At 36.6% G+C, this 18,581-nt stretch overlaps 1 protein-coding gene across 2 annotated transcripts in view; it reads left to right on the top strand.

Moving 5' to 3' along the window:
• Positions 1 to 18,581, top strand: part of ATRNL1 (attractin like 1) — a 564,648-nt gene that overhangs the window by 9,787 nt on the left and 536,280 nt on the right. For both annotated transcript variants that reach the window (XM_019725236.2, XM_074338995.1), the window contains exons 2-5: positions 10,159 to 10,242; positions 11,410 to 11,523; positions 16,591 to 16,719; positions 18,108 to 18,316. In XM_019725236.2, the coding sequence (XP_019580795.2) occupies positions 10,159 to 10,242; positions 11,410 to 11,523; positions 16,591 to 16,719; positions 18,108 to 18,316 (536 nt within the window). The remainder of the gene's footprint in view (positions 1 to 10,158; positions 10,243 to 11,409; positions 11,524 to 16,590; positions 16,720 to 18,107; positions 18,317 to 18,581) is intronic.

Below are 18,581 nucleotides of genomic sequence, written 5' to 3'. Positions count from 1 at the left end.
ATTAAAGCTAGCATTTCAAAACTTAAATTATGAGTTGAGAGGAGAATTAGTATAATGTGGTGGAAAAAGCTTTTACACACGCACACACACACACACACACACACTACCTTTTTTATTGCTGATGAAAATCTTGTGAAGTAGATATTGTTTTTCTCATTTTATAGTAGGAGTAAGAGAATGAAAGACCTTTAGCAATTATTTATGGAAAGTATGATTGCTACTAAGTGACAAATGAGTTGCTAAAACCTCTCTGTCTGGCCCTTTTTCTATACCAAGCCACCTTTTATTTCACTCTTCAGTAAGAAGTTTCTCCTTTATTATAAACTCAAAAATCTTATGATTTTCAGATAGCATAGGAGTAACTTAATGAGTTTTGGTACCAAACTGATAGAAATAGGTTTGAGATCTGTTTCTGCCAGTGCACCATGAACATTACATGGATTTGTTTGCTGCTTTACTGAACACGTGATATGTTCTATCTCATATTTTAAAAGCAATCTTGTGAAATAAGTTCCATTGTTATAACTATTTTATACACAAGAAAACTGAGGCTGAGGGAGGTTGAGTAACATACCCATTAAGTGAGCAAGCTGACATTCTTGTAGCTCTTCTAAAGTTTTGCTTTTTACTTTCATTTTCTCAGTCATGTTTTTTTCATTCGTCAGTGAAGAGAGAATGTTCTAGAGTTCTTACTTGTCCTTTACAAAGTTAGTATGAATGGGTGCATTTTACAGGACACAAAGATACCAAAAGAGAAGTCTGAGCTTATCTATCAAACAATTCTGTGTGATGTAGCAATATTTTATTTTTTTCCAAGCTTGTTGATTATATGAATACATAGTATAATGGGAGTTTTTAATGTCAGGTGCCTGGATGGACTGGGAGTGCTTGGTGCATCCCCAAATTTGTATATAAAAATGATGCAGATGAATTTTCCCAGGTAGGAGGGTATATAGCTTTTACACGATTCTCAGCACTGATCTCAGATCTCAAAATGGTAAGAATCACTGTATTATAGGAATGAAACCCAAATAATGGTCACTATGTATGTATAGTTTTAAAAAATATGGGCTCAGGGGGACTGTCAGAGGGGGATGCAGAATGCACTGTGAAGGAAACAAGAAGAAATGCAGCTCAGCACAGTGTGTAAAATAATGTATCGATGTGCAGAGAGGAAGGCATGAAGGCCAGTGAATGTAATCCAGAAGTCCTCGCCATCCATTTTGTTTAAAAGGAATCAGTAAACTGTTAAGTAATCTCTTAATTAAAAACACTGTTTTAAAAAAAAGACTGCCATGTACGGATGGCTTACAAAGGCAGTCCTGCATCAAGACCTTCCCTGAGCGGATGTTCCTTGTAGCCTGGCTATGCTGGTGCTAAAACCGTATTCTTTGATAAACAGGCTTTATTGTTTCAGAGATGCTGTAATATTAAAACTATTGAATTTTCTCATTTTTATAATGTCTTAATCAAATTTTGTATTCATAGCCAGGATAGAGGATAGCACTTGGATTGATTTAATTTTAGTTCTGTTTAAAGTTTGTGCTTTAAAGTTTGTGCAGGTTTTCCTGCATTTAGTCGTGGTCACTCCTGTTCTAAGCAGCCCATTTGGTCAGGGGCTCCAGATTGGGCAATTTCTGGTAGGTGAGAGGTTGGCAAGGCATATGGGCATGTGGCAGGTGTCTAAGACAGAGATTGGTAAATGTTTTCTGTAAAGGACCAGAGAGTATTTTAGGCTTTGCAGGCCAGGTGGTCTGTTCTCAGCTCTGTTCTTGTAGCACATTAGCACTCTTAGGCAGATGTAAGCTAATGGGTGTAGCTATGTTCCAGTAAAACTTCACTTGCACAGACAGGGTACAGGCCAGTCATTTATGGGGCCCTGGTCTCGATGAACATGTCAATATGGCTCTCAAGTCAAGAACAGGGTTGCCACAAAGTTTTAAAAGTAAGTTAATTGTTTGAAACTTAGAAAGCCTTATAGAAACAACAGTAGAAATAGTAGTTAATGGGAGAAGCCCATTTTACCTTTTAGGTAGCTGAACTATATGCCACCTAATTTCTGAAGATCGCTACCTGGTGGAAGTGTGAGGGTGTTAGGAGTAAGAAGGTAAGAAAAGATTGAAAACTGGGTGTTTGTGATCAGGGTGTACGACTTCCGAATTTTAGGAGAGGAGCAGTTCCAGACAGTGAAGGTGTACAGAGCCTGTGCTGGGAGTGCTTTGCTCAAGTGGCGTGGAGGTGAAGGTTGTCAGTTGAAGGAGAGGTCCAGCGACTACAAAGGGAGAATTGCTTTTGTTGTGGATGTGGCAGGGGTTTTGCCCCCTGCTCCTGTCTCTTGGTGGTGAGAAAGAATTTTCCATCCCTTTTATCTTGGTGTGTGTCAGCCCCCCAAGTTTCTAATAGAGGAAATGACAACTTTGCAGTAAATGGAGGCAGGTAGGGGCTTTGGGGTAGAAATGGGGATGAAGGTTGAGAAGGAATTGAGGGGCTGTGGTGAATAGAGATTTTTTTTAAGTGTGTGTCATTGTGCCCCTGGAGTCGAAGAGGACGGGGACAGAGTGAGTGGTTCCATGTACTCCTGTTGTGCAGCCTGGGTGGGGAAGCGTAACAGTTTCTTCACGTCACCTCTTCTAGGTGGAAGATAGGGCTATAGGGGTAGCCCTATCTACTCCTTCTACATACACCTTCCAGAGTTTGTTTCTTCGGAGGGGGGAAGATACATTTTAAAGCAAAAATAAGGAGTTGAGAAACATAGGACAGGAGTGGGTCCGTTGGAGAAAGGGTGGTGGTAGAGAAATAGGGGGGTTTTGGGAAAGAAACCCCAGTGGCAGCAGAGAGAAGAAGCAGTTTCCTCCTATGCAGTTTGGGAGGCGTATGTATTCCCTACTGGGGAGGTGGATTATATTGTAGGTGATATTTGTAGAGCAGGACTGCCTGCTCATACATTTCCTGATAAAATGAGTTATGTCTGCATGACTGTGTATTCAGGTGCTTTTTGCATATGTTATGCTGCTATTCTTGGGTCATAGAAGAAGTAGAAACAGAAGTAGCTGTGTACGGTCATGGAGCAAATCAGAATTTTAAAAACCATCAAGTCCCTGAGGCTCTAATCTGTTGTCACACAGTCTTAATTTGTATCTGATAATTTGTATCGTTAGGTTTAGCCCTGATTTTGGAAGTTTTTATGATTTAAATTAGCAATATTTTGATTTCAAGAGTTTCTTGCAACTGTAAGTTAGAAACTTAGGGAGAAGGATTTCTTAATGGACCTCACTGACGGATCTCTGCCAGGCTTAGATCCAGAGGAAACTTTTATACAGGATTCCCTCTGGGATTACGTTGCTTTTTGAAGGAATGGAAATAAGAGTGACTTTGAGGTTGTGAAATAAAATTTCTAAGTCTATACTCATGTTCTCTATTTGTTGAGACATCATTTTCCTGATTTGCTTGAGCTCTTTAGTGTATTTAAAATAGTTGATACAGTCTGTCTAGCAAATCCAATGTCTATGTTTCCTCAGGGACAGTTTCTGTTAACTTCAATGAATGGACCATACTTCTTAGTTTCTTTGCATTCTTTATAATTTTTTGTTGGAGACTGGACATTTGATTATTTCAATGTGATAATTCTAAAAATCAGATTCTTCCCCCGCCTCTGGGTTCATTTCTATTGCTTATGCAGGTTATAGTTGTGTATTTGTTAAGTGACTTTTCTAAACTATTTTTGTAATGACTGTATTCTTTGTTGTGTGTGGGGTCTCTAAAGTCTTTGTTCCTTCAGCTTGTGGTCACGTAGTGTTTCAACATGGATTTTCTGGAATGCCTCGAACCAAGAGAAAATAAAAAACCCTCCCAGTCTTTGCAGATTGACTCTGTTTGGCAATCCTTCAGTGCCTCGCTATGTTGTTTAGGACCTTGCCTTAGCCTTGACTTCCTTCTTTCTCTGGGTCCAAAAATTTGCCAGAGGTGAAAGTGTAGAGTCTTCTCAGGTCTTTTCTGAGCGTGTAGTCTGCCCTGGGCATGCAGATGGCTTCCCACGTTTCCCAGGCTCATGCACTAGATCGCTTTGCAATGTTCTAATTCTTCAAAGAATTCATTCTGCAGATTTTCCTCCCTGGTTCTTGGTGTATCTATTGTTTGTATCTACTCTAAATTTTTGCCTCAGGCTGCAGGGGTTTTCATACTTGCCTTTCGTTGTTTTTGAGGAATATATTCTGTCTAGCTGCTTTTTCTCCCTGAAGGGGTTTCATGTTAGGAGTGGGATGATTTTCATACTGTATCAGCAAATGATTTTGTGAATTTAATCCAAAGAAATTAGGGAAATTTCAGTTGCTCAAGGGATGAGCACAATTACATTTATGGATTCTCTATTTGAACTAATCTGAAGAACTGCTAAATTCGTCTTCTCCATTCTTATAACCACTGTCCTGTGGATTACCCTGTACGGTCTTATCTTTAGACGTTCCTTATTGATCCACTGAGTGACTTGCAGTTCCCTAAAATACCATGCTATGTAATGATCATCCAAGCCTTTATATAGACTTCTTCAGGAAGACTGCTGTATGTTATTCTTTTTTTATATAACACACACACACACACACACACACACACCAGATTAAATTTGATAATATTTTGTTTAGGGTTTTTATATGAGGGATATTTGTAATTTCCATTTTTTCTTGTATTGGTTTTGTCAAGTTAGTTGTACTTTTAAAGTAGTTTTTGCATTTCATTTAAAATGTCAGTTTCATTGATAGGAAGTTGTTCTTAATCATTCTGTATCAACAGGAATAGTGTCCCTCTTTTCCTTTTTGATAATGGTAGTTAATACTTTTTTCTTGCTGGTTTTGCTAGGGGGTTATTAATTTTATTAGTTTTTAGAAAGTCAATTTTTAATTGTGTTAACATTCTTTGTTATATGACTGTTCTCTATTTCAGAGATTTCTGTTCTTTATTATTCCCTCTCTTATACTTTCTTGTGACTTAATTGCTGTTATTTTTCTAGCTTCATGAGCTGTAATCTTGGATAATTGATTGTCAACTTTCTAATATACACATTTAGAACTATACATTTCTCTCTGAACACTGGTTTAGCTTTGTCTCATAAATTTTGATATGTTGTGGTTTTGGTATTCAATTAAAAATGTTTTCTAATAGCCCTTGTCACTTAGAAGCCTTGCTTAATTTTCAAACATTTGAAGATCTTTTAATTTATCTTTTTTGTGTGTTCACTGTATATGAGGCTGTCACTGATTGTATGGCTTTTGGATGCAAGATTACTGCAGCCAGTTTCGATTGATTGATGGTATTTATTTAATTCAATTCTGCTGTTGTTGCTATCATTTAAGAACAAGCATTCATTTAAAGAGGGTGGGAATTTATTTTTCTCACTGTCAACCCTGGCTTCTGACAGACTTTTGCAGGCCCATAGTGTTCAAAAAAATCTGGGGGAGTCAGGGTCCTTAGGGCATCCACCCAGATGACACCCTCCTAGGTGTCATGGTTTCACTTTCTTTTAGGAGCACCATCTGTAGCACCAAAGTCTTGGCAGGCTGTGAATTAAACTTTTTATGTAATTCTGCTCCTCTCATAGTCCGGTCCTGGGCATGTTTTTCAGCTTGATTTACCCTCTGGCTTTAGGAGTAGTCTCTTTCATTGTTACAGAGCCCGTGGCTTTTACACTGTATCTAAATTTAGTGGTTGGCTAATTGAGTCTTATCGGATGTTGATGAAAGTTGTTCATGGGGAAGTGTCTCACTATAGGCATACTGCTGCGGTTTTCTTCCTTTAGCATATCAATGGCTTTCAATAGCAGTCAACCATTTCACACTCCTTATAATTGCCCTTGCTACTGTGTTCCTCAAGTATTAGAGATACTGCATAAGCCTGTTGCTTTAGTCAGTGCATCACCTTCCGCTGGTATCCCATCTCAGTTCCCCACGAGTGGAAGTCTTCGTCTTGTGATGCTATGGCAAGCCATGGCGGATTACCACTCTGTCTGCCACGCTCAGTGTGGCTGCTCTTGCCATCTGGTTAGTGAGGAGCCAACCCCAGAATCCCATCCTGAAGTCCTAGTTCCTGGTACTAATTGTTGGTTTGGTCACCCTCCCCTCCACCACCCTGAAGCAGGACCTGAGACAAGAACTGAGCACATGGACCTTACTGGGATCCTCTCCCTGTCTTGGGAGATGCAGGGGCACTGACAGAAGTGATACAGAGAAGAGAGGGAGCCAATATGAGGTGTGTTGTCAAGTCAGCTACCACAGTGGGTGACTGGAGTTGAATTCCACAGGGAAATGCTGGGGGGGAATGTACTTCTGTCTTATCCCAGCAAAGAGCTAAGGAAGCTTGGGATATTTACTCTCTAACCCAAATCATGAGTTGGCTAAGGGCTGCCCCTGGGAGGGTGTGGAATCACAGGCACTCTCTGCCTGCTACACGCACAGGAAGGGGGGTTCCGGCAGCCAGAGGGGAGTCCTTTGCAAAGATGCAGGTGCTGGCCTGAGGAATCAGGCTGGAGTGTATGGAAATAGGTAAGGGGGTTTGAGGGGGTAGGGGTGTAGTTCTAACACTGCCGGCCACCACAGAAGTATGTCTATTTTCAACTATGCAAGATAATAGCAAATTACTCTCTTAAGTTGTAATGATTTAGTCCTATGAGAATTCTTTTTCTCCACATCCTTGCTAATACTTTATCAGCCAGTCTTTAAAATTTTGGCCATTTTGTTGGGTGCATAGTGGTATGTTGTTGTGATTTTATTTTGCATGTCCTTGATTATTATAATTGATTGGTTTGGGTCCAATCAGGAAAGAGAAGCACACAATAATTTTAATGGGAAGAGTTTAACGTAAAGAATTATTGAGTGTAACAAAGATTGGAGTAATGGGAAATTGGCTCTGAAGTAAAGAGGACTCTGCAAAACAGCAATAGTCATGTAAGGAGCAAGCACTACTCCCCTTCTGGCTGAGATGCAGCCCTTAAATCCCAGCCCTCGCCTCCTGGCCTGAGATCCAGGCCTTGTTGGGAGGGCCGGGATGTGGCAGAAAAGTTGCTGTAATGCTGTGCTGATGGGACTTGCTTGACATCTGCCCTTTGGAAGTTGCCATGGTTACCTTATAGGATGCTGGGGAAAGCTATTCCTGTGGCAGTGTTTCACTGGAGGCGCTCTGATGCGAAATTGCCTGAGGGGAAGTGTGGGGCGAAGCTGTGAGTGGCCGGGTGCGGATGTCTGGTACTGTAGGAGCCTAGTGCTGGCGAAGCCAACAAGCTGCAGGAGCTTGTTGAGTAAGTTTGTTGGAACCAGGAAGCGAAGCTTTTCTCCTGCAGTCTTCTCCAGTGCTGACAAAGCATGCCGGCTTACCATCAGGCATCTGGCAGAGACAATATTTAAAGGGCCCAGACCTACAGAGTAAGCCAATAGTGGGAATTCTGCGGTGAGAGGCAGTGGATCACGGGCACAGTCTGCCCTTTGATTACTTAGCTTCTGTGTGCTCCCTTCTAAACATATAGGAGCTCCCCAACAACCAAACCACACTATATTTCTACCTGAGAAGATACGCTTATTCCAGGTGAAGAAGTTCTCACACTTTGTCCCGAATGAAGAGAAACACAGTTCCAAGAGTCATGTGCCTGTCAGTGGTTATGTTAATTAATCTTCATATTTAGTTATGGTCACACAGACTATTCCATTATCTGAAGTCTAAATGTTAACTTACAACAACTTGCATATAAAGTAAAAACGTGAAGGGGAAGATATACCTGTAACAAGCAAATAGAAACTATGAAAAGCTGTTATGTTCCTTGTTTCTATAATTTGTTACAAGACTGTAATAGATGTCTACACCCCTTTCTGTAGTTCCCTGCCCTCATCTAGAAGCTCAGTTCCTTCGAGTTTACCCTGGTCAAGAAACCCAAACCCAGCGGGCTGAATCCTCGGTCATCCTGCTGTAGTTTGGATATTTTTATGGACTTCTCTTCTGGATCTCACATCCTGTTGTGTCCATTCAATTCTTAATTTTGATTAGGGCAGTTTTCAGTATTAGAGTTTTCATTTTTTTGTTTTTCAAAATGCTCTGTTACTTTTAAAAATTTTCAATTAACCACCAAAATATAAAATCTTGTCTTTTTGCGCTCAGTAAAGCCTATTTGTTTTATAGGACACATCTGGTAATCTCCATAATTGGAATATCTTCAGGTCTCTTCCTGTTGTCTGTTGGTTCTTATTTTGTTGTCTGGTGTCTTCGTATGCCTAATTATTTTTGATCATGCTAGGCATTTTACTTGAATATTGGTAGAAATGATTTGAGATCTAGGATAATGTTATCTTCCTTTAGAGAGTATTTTTGTATCTCCTGTTAGGAGCCTTCACATGCTGGCAGTTCTGGTATCACCTTAAGCCAGATGGAAATCGTGGGATTTCCTGCCACCTGGATGACTCATAGCTAGGCTGCAGCCCACATCAGGGCTGGTTTACTTCTGCTGTAGCCTTAACCTAATTGCGAGTCATTGTCTCCCAATTCAAAGTGCCAGGTTGTGTATTGGAGCCCCTACCTTTTGTGAGTCATTGCCTCCACCTTGTGTCCCCCTCGCTCCCTGAGACCGCCAAAAGCTCTCTCAGCCTTTTGGCAGTGTCCTCTAAAGACAAATCTCGCCAGAGCAAAAGTAGTTCTGAATGTCTGGCTCCTCTTAAAGGATGTTGGAGCTTGGGTCTTGGCTTGGTAGATCTTACCATTTTGTTACTTATAGACTGCTTTTAAGATTTTAAAATTGTTCCTTAGCTTTTTAAGTTATGTTCAGTGGGAGGCTTGTCTGAATTACTTCATCTGGTATTATTGGACGTGAAAAATCAGGATAAGTTATTTAACCTGCTATTTAAACGGTGCTGCTGTTTTCTCATCTGTAATATAATATATTAATAACTACTTACTATCTCATAAGGTTTTTGAGATTTATAAAAGCTGTAATCACGTTATGTGCTTATAGTAGTACCTGATACCTAGAAAATGCTCAATTTATTATCTCATTAATGTGAGAACTTTGGAATTTGTCTGTCGTTCTTCAAAAACTTTTTAAGCATGAATTAACCCCTTTGTTGCCCAAAGTAATTGGCAGGGATTATGAAAGATTTATAAATAACATTCATATTGATTGACCTTTCTGTCAACCCTGATTTAAGTAGATGATAACTTTTTTCCTAATGTTTTTAAAACTCTATTAATATAAGGAAAATTTAATTTTATCTAAAACCAGATAATGATCCTGGTATCTGTGTGTGTCTCTATACACATATGTATGTATGTATCCATGTGTTGTATATGTGATTATATAAAGATGGATGAACCCTGGTGTGTGTGTGTGTGTGTGTGTATGCATATATAAATACATGAAGACTAAATGGGAAGCTATTGTAATTGTTTAAAATATGGTCTTTCGTTGGTAAAATAATTGGGCTGGAGTTAAGGAGAACAAAATGAAATGGAATTGGGATCCTGTTTTAAATATTTTTAAATTCTGAAAATCAGAAGTTTTTCCAATTATCTTTTTTTATGTTTAAAATAGAAGATAACTATAAAACCTTCAATTTACCCTATTTTGAAAGTTGATTGAATTCTTGGACTAGGTATAAAGTAGACAAGAGAAAATGACAATAAAAGCAGGTAGCCAAACTTAGTACGTCTGATGACGGCTTACTTTCACAGTCCTGGTGCATGAAAAACAACCAACTATAGCTAACAGTGTAACTCTGGAAGTGGTAAGCATGTATACTATTGCTGTATTCCACAGATGGGCACCTTTTAAAGTGTGTTTGATTTTCCTCCTTTTTCCTCCACCTAATTTTTGTGCAGAGGAACTTTAACTTAATATATTTTGCATCAACATTCAACCCATCAATATAATATTCAATCTTTCAGTGCATTTTCCCACTATGTAAAATAAAACAGTCATGATACATCAAGGTTTACAGAAATACATAATAAATTTCTTTTGAGGTAAGGAGACATACATGGCAATTTGAAAGTTTTCTTAAGTTTTAAATAAATTCTTCTTTCTGGAAATAGCCACGCCCCATTCTTTTGGTTTGATGTCTTTTTAATTTTCTTATGTTACTATATGTCTTAAAGTTACTTTAAGGTGATTATTTTCATGATTTTGTTTTCTAGGTTAACAGAACCTTCTGGATATTTAACAGATGGTCCAATTAACTATAAGTATAAAACTAAATGTACATGGCTAATTGAAGGCTAGTAAGTATACAATTTGGGTTAAATTAATTTATTTTATTCTGAAATGATAAAGAAGGAGGTCATATCAATATTAAAGCATTAAAATATAACACCTTTATATAACATAGTTTATTCAATTGCTTCTTATTAGAAGCTTCTTATTAGAAGCAATTGAATGTTTTATTCACAGTATTTTTTATAGGATTACAACTTTTTAAATATCATGTTTAATATAAATTACCTTGTCACTTGTGATAACAGTTTAATTTTTACATATATTTTATTTTTGAGTTATATTAGTGTGGCATGAAATCAAGTAAGCATTTTTGGCTTGTTTTAAACATCTTGTTATGGAATTTAAAAACTCCATAAAGTATAAAAATATTCCATACTGAATTATGCCATTGGTTCATACTACTCAGCATTTTAATTCTAAGTGTGTTTAAAAAAGAACTTTTTGTAGAAGAGAGTTAATTATCCTTTTAAAAGTATTTTTTCAGTAATGAGGACTTGAGACTGAATTTATCTATTTAAATATATTGTGAATGGTTCATAAATGAATTGATATGAATTAGTTTTGAACCATTTTATGATTTTTAAAGAGTGTATTGGGAAAATTAGTTTTTTTTTGGGGGGGTATCTAAAAATTTTTTTTTGAACTTAAAAGTTATAAATTCCCTATGCTCCTTCAGTTTTATTTTTTTTATTTGTAAATAGTGTATCATATTGAGACCCTTCAATTAAAATTTGAAGACCTTATTAGAGCCTCTAGTTAAGGGTTGTGTAGAAATAAGAATGCTTGCTTCTTGAGTGTTGAATTTTAAAAATCAACTTTATTTAAGTACAATTTGCAATAAAATCCAACCATATTAAGTGTACAGTTCAATTAAGTTTCAACAATGTATACAATCTCTGTAACCTCTGCCTTAATCAAGACATAGAACATTTCCTGTTGACTAAATTTTTAGAAAATGATGATACATACATATGGCCTGTTAATAGATTCTTAATCTATAGGTCATTTTTACAAATCAGATATGACTGTTTCTAAATCTTTTACCCTGGTGACTTAAGGATTTAAAGTAAAATTGTTTGTAAAGAGGTTTTTAATAAAATTCTCTATCTGAAATTTCTTCAGACTGATTTGCGTATTACACACTAATTTAAAAATATTTTAATCTTTTTCAGTCCAAACGCAGTGTTAAGATTAAGATTCAATCATTTTGCTACAGAATGTAGTTGGGATCATATGTATGTTTACGACGGAGACTCAATATATGCACCTTTAATAGCTGTACTTAGGTGAGTGATTATATTTAATTGATGAACTTATAATTGCAGAAAAGTAATTGTATAATTTATTAATTTTAAGTATATACTGATCTGTACTACCAAAAAGTTTGTGGAGATTATAATGGCTAAATTTCAAACATAGTTGTAATACTATTTTGAATACCGTGACTGTCAACTTAAATAAAATATTGATATAGCAAAGATAAAGAATTACTGTATCAGAAATGTAGATTTCTTAATAAATATCCTTTATTCTTGCCATATATAGCTTATTCTTTTAAAGTGATTTGAATGTTTTCAGAACTGTTTGGATAGGTTAATGTGAGTTCTAGATGACAAAGAAATAAATAGACAGTTATCTATATATTTTATAACTGTTTTTATTTTAGCGAAATGATAAAACTTTGTATGTTTAAAAAAGGTTAAGTTACGCTTTATGTAATAGTTTAATAAAGAGGGTGTGTCTATCAGTTCTCAAAATTTGAGAACTTTGGTTTCTTCAAAATTTTTTTGTTAGTCAGGTAGTCAGACAATTTTAAAATTACAGCATCTTCATTATCAATTTAAAAATCTTTTTATGTATGTATGTACAAACTATAGAATGTTTTGTGAATAGGAGAAAATAGACATAGGAAACATTTTGACCATGTGGTGTGGATTTTGTGTATAATTTAACTAATGTGATTGTTGATGAGAGTGACATTATTCCTTACTTTTGTTATTTATACAGTATCTCTTATATGTTCAGTCATTGTTAAACATTTAAACACAGATAAAAGTTTAATGTTCCCTTCAAAATTTATTTTATTTTTTATTTTTACTTTTTATGTTGCAAATAGTCTGTTTATTGGGAATGTGAACTATTATTTTTTTGGACAAACTTGTAAGGACATGTATTTCCAAATTACTATTTCAAAATGACTCCTTGGAAGCTTAGACACTTGTTCTGTGATATTGCTATTGCTCAAAATACTTTTAGAACTTAATTTTTGAGTTGTTTGAAAATTATATGAAGGGTAGCCACGAATAGCTCTTCATCTAAGGACAATAGATATAAAATGGAGTAGAGCCTTGTGAAAAGTTACATTGTACTGTGGATAAGATCCTGGGTTCATACGTTTGTTTTCAGCAATTTAGATGTCACTCTGCTCTCATTGCTCTTGTTTTTAATGACACTGTTGACTCATCATCATTTAGATGTGTGCCTTTTCACTTGTTTTTCTAGTAGTTGAAATGACTTTGCATTAATGAATAGTGATCCACTAACACTGTTACTAACCCTTTCTTGACACTAAGGAATCTTTTGTAAGATAATTAGCAGGATGAGGTTTAGTATATGACTGTGAAGATGGAAGCAGTGACTTTTCATTAGCAGGTGTTCCTGTTAGGTATCCCGTGGGAGCTGGAAAACTCAAGTTTATTGACTGTCCATTTGATGCTAAGCACTGTGGTAGGCAGTTTAAATGTCATTGAATCCTTACAAGGATCTTGTGGAAGAATTACTATTATCCCCATTTTTTATAGCTGAGAAAATTGAGACTTAGGGAAATTAAGTTTTACATATAATAGATAGTAGAGCCAGGATTAGGACTTGACAGTCTCGTGACTTAAAAGGTAAACTGTTTGTATTTCACTTTGCTGAGAACTTAGAATCTAATTGTACAAATTATTCCAGTTGTGTAAGTATTTGCTGTTTAACACACTTTTAATTTTTTTATTTTTAATTAAAGTTGGTTGGGGTGACAATGGTTAGTAAAATTACATAGGTTTCAAGTGTACAATTCTATAGTACATGATCTATACATCACATTGTGTGCTCACCACCCAGAGTCAGTTCTCCTTCTATCACCATATATTTGATCCCGTTTATCCTCATCGACCACTTTTGATCACCTACTCAATTCCAGAGACCTTCGTAAGTCTGGAGGATGTAATAAGGAATAAGATATAGGCCACTGCAGTGACTTCAAATACCAACGACCTGGAGTTGGGCCAAACTTCATAGGTTAAGTACGCAGACCTCCATAAAACTATCCTTAGTTCACACACCAGCTGCAAGGTCAGGGGTCCCAGGCTGCTTGCACTTCTGACCAGCTGGCTACAAATTTAGGAGTTCCAACTACCCCTTCGGGTTCAATAATTTGTTGGAATGACTCACAAAACTTAGGAAAGCACTGTACTTATTATAATTTAATTATAAAGTGTAAAAATCAGAACCAGTCAAATGAAGAGACACATAGGGAGAGGTCTGGGAGGATCATAAACAAAAATTCTGTGTCCTCAGTATGTGTTCCCCTCCCAGCACATTAATGTGTATCACCATCCAGGAAGCTCACCTGACCTACAGGTGTGCAGAAGTTTTACGGGGGTTTCATTATGGGGGCATGATTGATTGGCTCCTTGGCAACAAGGCCAAACTCAATCTCTAGCCCCTCTCCTCTCTAGAAGTCACATTAATTTCTTGTCAAAACCCCAAACCTTTAAATTACATGTTGGTCTTTCAGGAGAACTGAGCTCCTATCCTGAGTCACCTCATGGCTTACACTATCTAGCAGCCCACCATGGGTCCTCATTGCCGTAAGCTGTCAGGGCCCACCATGAATAGTAGAGATGCGCCTATCACTTGGGAAATCCTAAGGATTTGAAGCTGTGTCACTACATAGGAGTTAGGCACTGGTGGCAGCATGTTAACAGACTTTTAAAACAATGCAATAAGTATTATAATCAAGTTTTGAAAGACTGCTATACGACTTCAGAAGAAGTGACTAATTCTTCATGGTGAATTTCATCACGAGTAGTAGAATGATAGGCAAAGTCTGGGGACCAGATAGGATATTCTTGGTAGAGAAAAACGTATGTACAAAGGCATAGTCATACCAAAGGACATTGTATGTGGGATAATAGTAAGCAGTTATGAGTAACTTGATCACAGGAAATGTGAAGGAATAGGTAGGAGCCAGATTAGTGAATGAGCAGCAGTCAGTACTATCTACTGAATGCTCATTCTATGCCAGGCAGTGTGCAGGAGTTCTTTCTGTGCATTACGTCATTTCAGCCTCACAATAACCCTTTACTTAGGTATTACTGTTGCCATTTTATAAATGGAGAATTGAGGCACAGAGGGATTCTGAGAGTGGTCCAAGTTTGCCTAGCTAGTAAGTGATGGACTCAGAATATGAGCTCAGGTTTTGTGATCCCTCGATAGCTGTAGTATTGTTTTCTTGTGTACCACACTAAATTAATTGGACTTTATTATATAGGCAAGGTATTTTAGAATGTGGAGAATGGATTGGATTGGAGAAGTGCTATTTTTTTTTATTGTGTGTTGGATAGTCATATGCTAAACATGATGTTTGTAAAATCATATGTAGTAATAATTTGAGATGTAGAAAGACATTATATTCCTACAGGAGGTGCCTGGGGACACTAGCTGTCCACAGTCAACTGAATCCGAATTCAGGTATCAAGGTGATTCACACCCACACTGCAGTGCGGTCCCCTGGACGCCTGTCTTTTACTAGTTCACTTTTATTCCTACTTGTTGGCGGTCCCAGGTCAAAGTGAGGGCCCTGGCTTCCACTTTTTGTTTTCCTAGCTCTGTAATACAGCCTAGTTTCTTAGCGTTTCAGACCTCACCTCCAACTCTGCAATCGTAAAATGCCCTTGAGGAGAAATGGCCCCAGTGTCTGGGCTCACCATCTTTTTAGTTTACCAGTGCCTTAAAGCAGATTTGTTTGTTTTTATAAACTTTGTCATTTTTCTAGTTGACGTCAGTGGCAGGGTTGGTTGGTCCAAATTGCTTGGTGTGTTATGCAAGAAGTGGAAACCATTTTGCATGTAATGCTTTTAAAATACTTATAAACAAACAACCAGGCAAACAAATCTATTCTTTTAATTTGTTTTAGAGAGATTAACTTTGTTATAAAGACATGGGAATATTATTTTTAGCCATGTATTCATTTTGATATAATCTCACTACAATGAAAATACATATGTGTAACTAAGACTGTTATTATAGAATTTGAATTCTGTAATAGGTCTTTTGTTCCTTCACAAACATAAGCCAGTAGGTGTAATAATAATTATTAAAGCATCAAGAGCTGATTACTTTTTAATTTGTTTGCTTTTGAGACTATGTTTGGAAAATAAATTACTTGACTATCATAATTTTTGTTCTGTCAAATATGATTTGAATGAGGGAATTCAGTTCCTGATGGTGCCTCAAGATAAGTTTTACAGTGTCTGAACGAATTGACTATTTTGAGTAGTGTATTTGTTGCTAGCAGCTTCTTCTCCTATTGCATGTTTTCACAGATTTAGAGAGGGTAGTTTGAAATAAGTAAATGAAGATATGTAATTCCCCCCCCCCCCGAACAAGTAGCCTTAAAAAGGGAGAAGTACCAGTTATTAACTTACAACTCTTGCTTTTGCACATTTATATCCCCCCAACAAAGTTAGTTTTCTTTTGTGTACATATGGACTTAAGTTGAGATTGTCTTTTGGAATAGTCCTATGTTAGTATAATTTGTATAAGAATGCAAAATTTTAAAGAAATATAAAAAGTATATATTTTTAGATGACCTGAAACACCTAGGTTAGTGTATTGGAAGTGTACAACTGTAGCTAGAATGTCACTGTAGTCACTTAGCTGGTGTGAAGTGTTCCTTCAGGCTTCATCAGAATTAGCAACTAGTGGCAAAAAGTAAAGCTACAAGGTCAGAGTACCAAGGTGGCTGTAAGTGAAGGTCTATAAGAGTTAAGTAAAAGACCACCCTATAGTATTAGGAGAGAATGGATAACAACACAAAAGGGAGAAATGGGACAGTAAGTCTAAATGGTGAGAAGAAAAAAAGGAGAGTGGTGGCATGAAAGTGGACGTTAGTCTGTTGACGGCAGTGGTAGAGCTAATTGCATGAGAAATGGATAGGACCTTGTTTCAGATTTATTCTCCTTCTAGTTGCTTAATGCAATATAGATACTTAGTGATCATGAGAAGAACATTTTTGAGTAAATGTTATGTGATTAATAGTCATATGTATATTAGTATACATAACGTTCAATTTTGCTCTCTTACAGTGGTTTGATAGTTCCTGAAATAAGAGGAAATGAAACTGTGCCTGAAGTTGTTACAACATCTGGCTATGCACTCTTACATTTTTTTAGTGATGCTGCATATAATCTTACTGGTTTCAACATTTTTTATTCGTAAGTATTTTTAAAAATTTCATATTGTAATGATTCTTATAGTTCGACTTAGAAGAGTTTACTGTTTGTTTTTGTAAATGTCTCATATATGAGGAGCAGGCTAGAAACTAGTGTGTTAAATTTCAAAATATACAGGCTCTCTTCCTAAGTGACAAAATCTTAACAACATGCCTCAAATACTGTCTAAGCTTGTATTAGGATACATTCTAAGTCTCAGGACGTTACGCTAGCATGTTAATGTTGGTTAAAAATTATGAAATTTAAAATTGTTTGTTGGTAAATGGTTAAGTAAACAAATATGAAATAGTGTAATTTCACTCGTAGCGACAGCTGTGTGGGAGTATTACAGGGAGTCAGTCACTTGCCTTTCTGTGCTCCAAGGGATGCTACTCCTAATTTGAAGAGAGGTTTGGGAGCTAAGTTTTCATAGTCCTTCCATATTCCATAGACTCCTGGAGGCCCTGTATGCATTGTGTTCTTTCATTCTCGTCACAGTTCTGTCAAGTGGGAATTTTTCCCATTTTACACAGGAGGAAATTGAGGCTTTAAGAGATAAGGGAGATGGTTCTACCACTGTCTCCTCTAAAATAAGAAAAATAGTATTTACTGAGAATCTATGCTGTGTCGTATACTTTATATAAAATTTTTTTAAATCTGAAAGTGCAGGGTGAAGTGATGTAGCCAGAGACAGTTTCACAGGAAGGCACAGACACAGGAGTGGCACAGAGCAACTAGACACAGGTTTTTTTCTTTTCTTTAGAATGTAGAAAAATGGTAACCAGAGAATTTTTCACCAGAAATAAAATACTCTAAATATCCAGAATCAACAATTTATTATAGGATTTATTTGTCTCAGGTATGTATGTAAAGGAGAATAAATATGTAGTAGAAAGAATATCATTGATTAAAGGGCCTTAAAACAAAATTTGGCAAACGCCTCGTTTCTTTGTAACACCACATAGGTGATAGCGTGCTATTTAAATATTATATAACCAAGTTATATCTTGGCTTCTCATGTTGTCTCAAGTATTCATGAATTTATTTATTTTTCTGTGAAATATATATTCAAAACATTTGAGTACTTAAGTCTTTACAACGCATTGTGCTTGGAATAGTATATATTCTGCAGATGTTGAGTGTATAGTCCTTGGAGGTTTGGAGTCTTGGTAGCCAGGTAAACTCTTTGGATAAACTAAGGCCTGTGGCAAGTAAATATAACTGAATCGCATTAGGGGTAAAAGGGTACAGGGTTTAGTTCAAGTTTCATTGTGAAATTCCATTAAATGAAGTACATAAAACAACATAAAATGATAAAGCTTACAAAATAATCAACCAAAATTCTTTTTCAATGACCTTGAATTTGAATAGATGTGAATTCTATTTTACAGAATCAATTCTTGTCCTAACAATTGCTCTGGTCATGGGAAGTGTACAACTAGTAGCTCTGTTCCAAGTCAAGTGTATTGTGAATGTGATAAATACTGGAAGGGTGAAGCCTGTGATATTCCTTACTGTAAAGCCAACTGCGGCAGTCCAGATCACGGTTATTGTGACCTAACAGGAGAAAAATTGTGTGTCTGCAACGATAGTTGGCAAGGTAAGAATGTATGGTGTGGTGTGATGGCCTTTGAAACATTCATTCGTATGTCTAGTAGATTAATACAAATCCACACTCATCTGTTTTGCTATAGTTTGTAACGCTCAAGTCTCATGTATTTGTTTTGTTTTTAGAATGTTCAGTAAACAATCAACTTCTTAATAGGTTGCTTCTTAATAAATAGAACTGGTAAAGATTTAATCCACATGCTGTTTTGAGACTCAAGTGCCGTTAAATGTGAAGCTCTTTTTAAATTGTAGCTGTA

Source organism: Rhinolophus sinicus, linkage group LG07 (assembly GCF_036562045.2).
Source record: "Rhinolophus sinicus isolate RSC01 linkage group LG07, ASM3656204v1, whole genome shotgun sequence".
NCBI classification, from domain to species: Eukaryota; Metazoa; Chordata; class Mammalia; order Chiroptera; family Rhinolophidae; genus Rhinolophus; species Rhinolophus sinicus.
This window is presented reverse-complemented; position numbering and strand designations above follow the sequence as displayed.